General features: G+C 30.5%; 1 protein-coding gene and 1 long non-coding RNA gene across 2 annotated transcripts; one reads left to right on the forward strand and one right to left on the reverse strand.

Annotated features, from left to right (window-relative positions):
• Positions 1 to 3880: 3880 nt before the first annotated feature.
• LOC128279436 (uncharacterized) lies at positions 3881 to 4771 on the reverse strand. Its single transcript, XM_053018325.1, has one exon. It carries the CDS (start codon positions 4528 to 4530, stop codon positions 4033 to 4035), a length of 498 nt encoding a protein of 165 aa, XP_052874285.1. The 5' UTR covers positions 4531 to 4771; the 3' UTR covers positions 3881 to 4032.
• A 4146-nt stretch (positions 4772 to 8917) lies between these two features.
• Positions 8918 to 9849, forward strand: LOC108482796 (uncharacterized). The gene is made up of 3 exons (XR_001870943.2): positions 8918 to 9050; positions 9363 to 9495; positions 9613 to 9849. It is a non-coding gene; the product is annotated as an uncharacterized LOC108482796 (long non-coding RNA).
• Positions 9850 to 10303: the final 454 nt, after the last annotated feature.

The following is a 10303-nucleotide window of genomic DNA, read 5'->3' on the forward strand; positions in this document are numbered from 1 at the left end:
CACGGGATAGAAGAAGCTACTTGGGAAACCGAGAACTCTATGAAAGAGCGATACCCAACCCTATTTACGGTAAGATTTTCGGGACGAAAATTTCTTAAGTGGGGAGAGTTGTGATAGCCCAAAATTGACCCTAGTCGAATATGGTTTCGGTACCACAAAACCGAGGCATAAAAATAATTTAAAATTTATTTTGATGCCTATAATATGTGTGTGCTCATGTGTGAATTTTGAATTCTTTGATTTAGTTAATTTGATTGTGAATTGAAAGAAAAGGACTCATGTGAAAGGATTTAAAATATGTAGCTAATTTCAAGAGGTTAATAAAGGAATGAAGCAAAATAAATGGAGTTGCATGTCAAATACTCCATTTATTTTGAATGAGTGGTTGACCATGTCTAGATTATGGGCAAGGGACATGTTTCCAACATGTTTAGTTAGTGCATTATGTAGAAAGAATTAAGAAATGAAAAAAAAAAGAAAAAAATGAGCATGGATGCCCCGCCCCCATGGTGCCAGTAGCTAGAGAGAAAGAAAGAAAAAAAAGTTGTCATTCATCCTTTTTTGAGCAAAGACTAAGAAAGAAAACAAAAAATTGTTCATCTTTTCCCTCCTTCCTTTGGCGAAATTCCTAAGAGGAAGAAGAGATTTTTGCTTCATTTTCTTTGTTTAGAAGAGATCTAGAAGGAGATTTGGCTAAACTTGCATCAAGATTAAGGTATGTATGAGGTTGTGTCATGAGATTCATGCTTGTTTTGGTTGCTAATTTGATGTGCATGTTAGCCATGGTTCAAATCCTTGCTATGCCATGAAAAATGGTATTTGGCCAAGGTTGATATTGTGTTAAAGCCATTGCATGCTAAATGTGAAGCTTGTTGATGATGCATGTAATGATGGATTGACTACTCTTGAAATTTCTTTTTAGTATTCTTGAGTAGGACATTGAATTCTTTGTTTAACCATGACCGAAGTTGAAAGAGTATGGTTGTGATGTATTCGCCATGGTGCATTCATGAGCATGATTTATGCTTGTTACTTGATTGGTAAAATTTGTGCTTGGATGGGTATGAACCCCTTGAGATTGACCTTGCACCTATATGTGTATACATGTTTGCACATGATGTATTGGCATGACATATATACTATTTCAAGGTATATATTTGCTTGTGATGATGTTTGGTTATGAAGTACATGAGAGATGTGTATTGAGCTACAATATGTAATCGTTAGTTAGTAAAATGCATGCTGTTTTGTGTGGTATTAAGTGCATAATTGGCCTCAACATGGACATGCATATTCGCCACATGAGGGAATTTGGTGTGCATGCATTCGGTTAGAGGCAAGCATATTGATGCCTATTCTTGGCTTAGAAAATTCGCTAAGAGGAATATTAACTAATGTGTTGAGTTCGATTCGTGATTTCGTACATATGCGACTTTGATGCCTAATGAGCATATATATTGGCTAGGCATCTTGAATTCCTCTTCGATGCTCAAATGATAAAACCAATTTATTTGTTAAATTAAGCTCAAGAGTAAAGGGAGCTAAATCCGATAAGGGAAGGAAAAATTGTCGAATAGCCGTTAAATCGTTCGACCACGTCCGAGGTAAGTTTTGAGTATCGAAACTTAGATTTTGATTCGATTGAATGAAGTAATAAGCAATCAATTTGTGCCTTTGTATGTGGCCATTGAGCCGAAATGATATTTTGCTAAGTGAATTGTGCATAAAAGTTGTGTTATGAAATTGAAACAAAGATGTGTATGAATGTTCGAGTGATATCGGGCTAAGCCGAAGGCAATTGTGCAAATTGTGATATCCGGGCTAAGCCGAAGGCAATTGTGCGAGTTATGATATCCGGGCTAAGCCCAAGGCAATTGTGCAAATTGTGATATCCGGGTTAAGTCCGAAGGCCTTTGTGCGGGTTACCATAACCGGGCTATGTCCGAAGGCGTTTGAACAGTAGCTATATCCGGATAAACTCCGAAGGTATGTGATTCGAGATCTTTGAACTTGCTGTAAAATTTTCAGTTAATACGCTTGTGAAATTCCCAACAACAAGATGCGTTTCGTGTGTGCTTTGCACACTATGAGTAAGTGTATGTGCGTATTCGCTCCGATGATAAATGAGTTATCGGCCTTGACTAAGCCGTTATTAGTGTATGAATATAAGAGTTGGGATTGTGAAGTAAGCATGTCTTTGAGAAATTGTGCATATGAATTATTGTTTAGCTACTTGAATGCTATGCTTTGGTTGTGTGTATATTATGGCTCGAAACTTACTAAGCATAAATTGCTTACTCCGTTTCTTTGTTTCTCTGTTTATAGATTTTGCTCGTTAGTGATCGGATTCGGGATCATAGAAGTTGAAGTCAACCACACTATCAAAGCCCTTTTTGGTACTCCTTTAGTCGAGTTTTGAATATGGCATGTATAGGGCTACCCTCGGTTGTTTTTAAGTACTTTGTGATGTATATGTGTGCGGCCATGCGAAAATGGTTCGTAAAAGTGGAGTATGGAATTTGACCATATGTGGTTTGTAATTATATTTGGTTTCATGATGTGATTATGGTTTGGAATGAGAGAGTTGGTCACATGATCAGCCATTGGAATGGCTAAATATGATCATATGTTGGACCTAAGTATGACTAGACTATAGTTGGTCCATGGGAACTACAATATAGGTAAAGCCTACCTTAAAAACAGATGCTGCCAGCTGTAGTGACGTGGATGTGGAAAATCACAAAAATTTTTAGAAATGGTGTTAAATAGTGAATAAATTATGAAATCGAACCTTGACGAGTCTATTTTCATATGAAAGTAACGAAATGATCATATGAACAGTATACCGAGAGATATTAAAGTTCTCGTGAGACAGGGCCAGAACGGTTTCTGGGTCCCCTGTCGTGACTTTGAAAATTTACGATAAATTATTCAGAATGAATTAAAGTCATGCCTTATATTTTCAGATTCCTTTTTGAGTGTAGTTTCATTAGAAACAAACGGCATCAGTATTGAAACCCTGTACAGAGAGATATTCAAGTTGTAACGCGCGAAGGTCAGTGTAGTCGACCCCTGTAACATGGGTGACTTTAACTAATAAACTGTACCAATTGGCCCAACCAAAAATTCTAGAAATAAATACATGGATGGATATATGAGTCTAAATTCAGGGAAAATTTACGGAATCAATTTCCGAGTTGTGAAACTCGAGATATGCTTTTTAAGGCGACAGCGACGCAGTTTTCAGCTTGCCTGGAAATGTCAAATTGGTCGGTGCCATAAGTGGTTTTGGCTTGTTAACCCCTCGTGTCCGACACCGGCAACGGTCTCGGGTTCGGGGTGTTACAGTGAGTAACCATGTAATTGTTATAAGATATTTTATTGAAAGATAAAGTATTTTTTATAACTTACCTATTGAATTACTTGATATTTTAGTGTTTTTTTTAAACTTACGCTAAGTGGGAATAAATTTCCACCTAGGATTGAAACCTAGATGTAAGTAAATTTAAAACCCTGCCTAGTTATTTCAAGAAACCCAATAACTTGGTAAAGTATTTATTATTTTATATTAATATATAAATAAAATAATAATTTAAATATTTAAATAAAATAATAATTTTATTATTGATTTATAATTCCAGACATATTTGTTTCTATTTGAAAAGAACTGTCTAAAATCAAATCACACAAAGAAAATAACTCTTTAATTCAAAATTCTAATAGAAAGAAAGCTTTATTTGCATCTCCAAAACATATCAATTGATATATCATTGGTAAATCATAACACTCTTAGCCCAAAACTAGGCGAAGTAAAAAAAAATTGAAAATATTTATAAATGTAATTAAGGAAACATGGGCATAAGATAAACTACACATAATATTTTAACTATGCTAAATTTTTACTAATAAATTTTGGGTGAGTAATATTACATTTTTAACGAGAGAGTACAAGTTCAAATTTTAAAAACATTGAAAAAGACAATCACAAATTTTAAATTTGAACATTAAAAAGGATTTGCACAATAAAAAGAGTTACGGTAGAGCTTTTATATTACTGAGAATTCTCTGCAATTCATGTGGTTGACAAGGAAGCTCAAGGACCCCTTCTTGAGAAAACCCAAACTCCTCCTCAGCTTGCTTCAACAACTTCAAGAAATCAGGGTTGTAAAGATGATCTAATTTTATGAGAAATCTCTTTGGTTCTTTACCTTGGACGGCAATCACCACCAAGTGGCCTTCCCTCATCATCTTGGTTGTAATTTGCAGTGCTTTTCCAGCAATGAACTTCAGCATTCCTTTGAGCCTCTTCTTCAACACCACCCCATAATTGTTAGGCTTACACATTGCTCTCCGTAGGCAATGAAAGTACTTTGTGTGGCACTTTTTTTGTACTTGGGGGGGTGGGGTGGAATTGATAGATATAGTGATGGGAATTTTGCAGAGGAGAATAGCAGCACGTGGATGGTTGTTGCAATTTGTATGCTCAGTTTTGATGTTCCGCTTTCGCAAACCTGAAAAAAGGCAATCCATTTTAAATGAAAAGATTGGTATCAAATAAAGGTAATCAACGGCATTTCCTTAACCAGTAGTTTTACAGATAATCACTACTGTTTTCAATTTCTGATTCAATCAGCAAACTTTTTGTAGCTGTGAATTGCTCCCTATTGTGGCTATAAGACAAGCAGCTAATTATCATTTACATCTGTATGAGTTTAGCATTTGGAGCATCCTCAATAGTCCTTCAAGAAGATTTAAATGTTAAACACATGGTTTAGCCGAGAACAAAAGGAAAGCTTTAAAAATTATATATATATATATATATATATATATATATATTAAGTATGATTCTATCAACTCAATTTGGTTTTATCATAAAAGTTAACTATTCAAATTCAAATCAATCTTAAGTCAGAATGATCCAAATCTGAAACAAAAATTTGACTTAAACTAAACTCTAAATAACTTAAACTTGAAAGGTTCAAAATCTAAAATAATATGAACTTGTACTAGTCCAACCCAAAAAACTAGTATTTTAAACTTGAATTACCTAAAAGCAAATGAAACTAAGCTTGAATCTGACTTGAACCCAAAATTATTCAAATCTAAAACTATTTTGATTTGAAAACACTCCAAAATTTTGAAACTTGAATTGAATCGATCCAAAATAACTTAACTCAAACGTAATTTGACCTGACCAATAAACAAGTATAAATAAATTATATTTTAAATGACTTAATTTAACATTAATTTTCATGTAATTAACAGACCTTTTAACTTCATCAAGTTACTTCACTAAACTACTTTTGTTGACAAATAAAATCATTTATGCTAATTTCGTTAACAATTTTCATGAAAAAAGTTAATATACATAGGTGATGGTACTTGCAATCTCAAGTTACTAAGCGTGCTAAAGTCATTATTTAACAAAATTAACATGTGTGATCTAGATGTTAATTCTAAAAGTTCAAATTCAATCAGTGGCAGAGTATAGAGGGTTGACAGGTCTGGCCTCTTTAAAATAGTTTTTTATTTAATTCCTTTTAATTTATAATTTTTAAATTAATAATGATAAAATTATACTTTGACTTCAAAAATAAAAAAATTAATTTAATCCTTTAAAAATTATAAAGATATATACTATTAAAATGATGAAACTGTATTTTTACTATTATAAAAATATATAATTTAATTTCAGCCCTAAAAATTTTCTAACTCGCCACTAAATTTAATAACTTTAAAACAAAAAAAGTTTAAATTCAATAATAGAATTAAAGAAATGTACAACCTACATGAAAATCAATCTCAATTATACACTAATATGTTAAATTGTGGGTTATCCCTATGAAATGAAATTAAACTATTTTAATGGAAAAATTAGGATAATTTTAAAAGAATGAATAAAGCAAATTATATATCCAAATTTGATGAAAAGATGACGTAACCATAAAATATAAAGAACCCTGATTTTGCCTAGCCCCTAACCATGAATTTGTTCAACATCATTAACTTGCATTGAACTACAAAAGAGAGATTTGTGTTAAAGCTATAAGCATACACATTGAATAAGCCATTCAATTTTAGGAGCATTGGCTGGAACATGCTGATGCATGTCGATCCAAATATCTATCTATGAACCTGTCTTTTCAAGCATGTGAAGTTGGCATTGCTAAGCACTTCATATATTGAGAATATCACCTTTTTTTTTTTTTTTCGTTTGTTAAGTCATGATTTTAATAGTAAAAAAGTATTTTTTATCCATTTGATGTAAAAAGTAACTGATTTTGTCGATTTGTTTTATATGAACATTAAAAGAATAAAAAGTATTTTTTATCCATTTGATGTAAAAAGTAAATTTTAGCTGATTTTGTCTATTTGTTTTATATGAACATGAAAACAATAAAAATCAAGAATCTTTAATTCTGAATTGATTCAAATTTAGATTATCTCAATTTAAAATTGATTTTAATTTAGAATTATTTAAATAAATAATTTTAAATTATTTTAATCTATAATAATTTAATTAAAATTTCAAAATAATTTAGACCGAAATTTGAATCGATTGTATCTAAATTCATCTCAACTAAAATAATTTAAAAGTTTAAAACTTAAAATTGACAGAATCCATATTAATATTGCTTAACACCAACCCCAGCCACTAATTAGCATGCGAATGTCTATTTTTAACTTTATACATGCTGCCAGTAACAATATTAAACGATAGGATGAACCAGTTTAAAGGTAGACAACGTTACATATTAACAGATGAATAAACATAACAACTAAAAATGAAAGAAACGAGTACTATTGTCATCTCATTGTCGGTGGTTCACATAGTACGCAACATACAACATGCCTGAAGCATTTAATTACAATTCTTTTGTAATTGGAACAACAGAGATCACAGGCCCACATATCTCACCCATCCTATCTTCGGAAGGTTAGGATATTCAATGTGTTTTTTTATTGCTTTTAAAAATCACGATAAAAATATATTTTTGAATATGTTGATTTAATATTTAAGTATTTAATATCACTTGTATAAAATCTTTTTAAGAATTAAAATATTTATTTTACATATTATGTTATGAAATAAAAATATAGATTTAAATAATATTCAAATTTTTAATATGAAGATATTTTAATAATAATATAAAAATAAATTTATTATTAATATTTTGATAAAAATATAAATTTTAAATATTTTAAGTAATTAATATTAGTTATTTGTAAAATTTAATTTCAATATATAAAATATATTTTAAGTATTAAAATATAACCATTACAAATTTAAATATATAATGTTATATATTTAAAATAAATATCAGTAGGGAAATAATTGCATACTCAACATCAATATTACATAAAATATATTATATTATAAATAAGGGTTAAACATGTCATATGACTCCAAAAATGATTTACCCAAACACAAAAGTTAAAAAAAAGCTTTTGGCCCTGTTTGGTAATTGGCTAATAGCTGATTGCAATTGCTGGTTTGACCAATTGATTCTATTAATTGATTTGACTAATTGATTTTATTATCTGTTTATTTAAAATTGTTTGGTAAAACTTAACTAATAGCCGAAAGTTGATATGTGTAAAATAACAAATAAGGGCATGACATATTTTATTGTTAAGTATTTATTTGTTTATAATACTAAGCCTTTAATGGGTGAAATATTGAAATAAAACACTATTATCAAGGAATTAAAACATCCATTATGGAAATTAATTAGTTAATTTTTTTAAATTTACTTGGGACTTTTAAGATGAAAGTGAAAATGGGAAAATGGAGGCTACATTGGGTCTGAGAACATGTGACAAAAGGAGTAATTTTTTAGTAAACATAATTAGATATGTCAATCCACATATAGGGGCGAAGCCAAGGGGTTAGCATGGGCTCCGACACCCCCTAAAATGTAAAATTATATTTTAAGCCCTTAAAATTTTTTAAAAATTTTAAATTAGTAAAGATAAAATTACACTTTGCCCCCCCTAAAATTATAAAAATTTGATTTAATCTTTTACAAATTATAAAAATATAAACTATAAAAAATTAAAATTTCATCTAACCCCTCCTAAAAAATTTTTCAGGCTTCGCCCCTTTCCACATATGTTATTCTCAATCAGTCGTGATAAAAGTTGTCATCTGAGTGTTTTTTATTTTGGAGATTTTAGCTCAACAAACTCTTGCAAACCCCTATTTACTAAACACTACAATTAAAAGATTTGATTAGTCAATCATCTATTTATATTCAAATCAACTAAAAAAATTCAAAACTTTATTTACGAAACACTCTTTTTTATCTTTGAGTTCGAAAATTTGCTTATCACGGTGCAAACATTTTTTACTTTAAAAGCACTTAAAAAGAAATCCAAAACTTAATCCAAGTTCTAAATAGCGTTTTTCTACTTTGGTAAATAACTTTAATTATTGTTTAAATATGTGCTGGGTTACTTCAATCCAGTTAAGTTTAAATTTTAATCATTATTTTAAAATTGGTACAGACGAATAGTGATAATAAGGGTTAGGCTTGAGTTTTAATATTGAAATCCTTTTCACCAAAACAAAAATATTGAAAGCTGGATTAGACCCGTTTTCTTATTTTATAATATATTATTTTGTTAAAAAAATTTTAATTAAAGATTCGACTGAATTTATTAGCAAAAGGAAATAATACATAGAACAGAATTAGACTGAAGTCCATTAACAAGATACTAATTAAAAGAATAACTAAAAAACAAAAGCCTACTAAATAAAATCAGGCCTAAAACTTACGGAACTGGCCCAATTTGTTTAATTTCAACTAAATCAAAACAGAAAATCAAATCTTATCCTATACTAGTCAAATCGACAGCTGGATACCAATAGACTCTGTCTTTTCACATTACCGACCCAACCATTAATGATAGCAGGTTTTCAAATATGAATTTTAATTTTTTCTGCTACCTCTTCTCAAAAGCCTTTATCTTCCTTTCATTCAATCCGGATGCCTTGCCCGAAAATTCTTCAGTGCTTGATGAACACATTCTGGAATTCCTCCTACTAGGTAATTACTTTCTCTCCTCTTTATGGCCTCCTTCGCGATAACATGGGCGTATATTCTCTATTTTAGGGACAAAATGAAACTCAATCTCCTGAAATCTATCTTTTTTGCTTTGTATGTCTCTAATAATTGCTCCATAACTGATTTATCTATATCAGTACTTTGGCATTTCTTTAAAATAGTTTTTGAATCTCCAACTACTTCCATTTTGTTAAAACCCATAAAAATTCCTAATTTCACTTCCTGTAACCCTGCATGTGCCTCTACTGTGAATGGAGTTACCATCTCGGAGTGAATAACTGTTTTTAATGCTAGGATCTCCCCCACCTCATTTCGTACAATCAGGCCCTTAGTCGATCTAGAAGATTGATGGTCAAAGGCTACGTCAAAATGAACTGTGACCCTTTCTCTTTGATCATCCTGTTGTATATTTCCATCAGACTGAAGGGTGAGTTTTTTCTCTTTTGTTACATCCAACTTTGTGATATAACTTCGAACTTGCTTTGCTATTTCTCTTCTTGTCACATTTTTTCTTTCATATAACAAACGATTTCTGTTGAACCAGATTAAATGTAACGCACCACGCCTGAAACCATCGCCGGAGTCGAGCTTGAGAGGTTACCAAACATAATTTATCAAATTAAGAACTTCAAATCATTTGTTTCTACATTCACAGTTTTTTAGTTACCCGCATCATAGTTACAAGAAAAATCATATCTCGAGTTACGAAACTCGAAATCAAGATCTGTAAATTTTCCCTAAATCTATACTCATATATATATTTAATAATTTTTTTATAGAATTTTTGGTTGGGCCAATTAGTACAATTTATTAGTTAAAGTCTTCCCTGTTTCAGGGTTTGACTGCTCTGACCTCTGTGTATTACGAATCAGATATCTCTCTATACAGAATTTCAATGACTATGAGATTTGTTTATATTAAAACTATACTCAATAAGGAATCTGTACATATAAATAATGACTTCTAATTATTTTTTTACAATTTATTATGAATTTTTAAAGTCAGAATAGAGGATCCAGAAATCACTCTGACCTTGTTTCACAAAAGTTTAAATATCTCATAAAATATAATTTATATGCCTGTTTTTTTTCAATCCATATGAAAATAGACTCATTAAGCTTCAATTTCATAACTTTCTCATAATTTAATTCCATTTATACTATTTTTAGTGATTTTTCAAATTCATGTCATTGCTGCAGCAATATTCTGTTTTAAGGCAAATCTCATCTTTTCAT

The sequence above is a fragment of the Gossypium arboreum genome, chromosome 1 (assembly GCF_025698485.1).
Source record: "Gossypium arboreum isolate Shixiya-1 chromosome 1, ASM2569848v2, whole genome shotgun sequence".
NCBI classification, from domain to species: Eukaryota; Viridiplantae; Streptophyta; class Magnoliopsida; order Malvales; family Malvaceae; genus Gossypium; species Gossypium arboreum.

Coding starts and splice junctions, on each gene's coding strand:
- LOC128279436 (XM_053018325.1), bottom strand. CDS start 4,530: ATGGATTGCCTTTTTTCAGGTTTGCGAAAGCGGAACATCAAAACTGAG.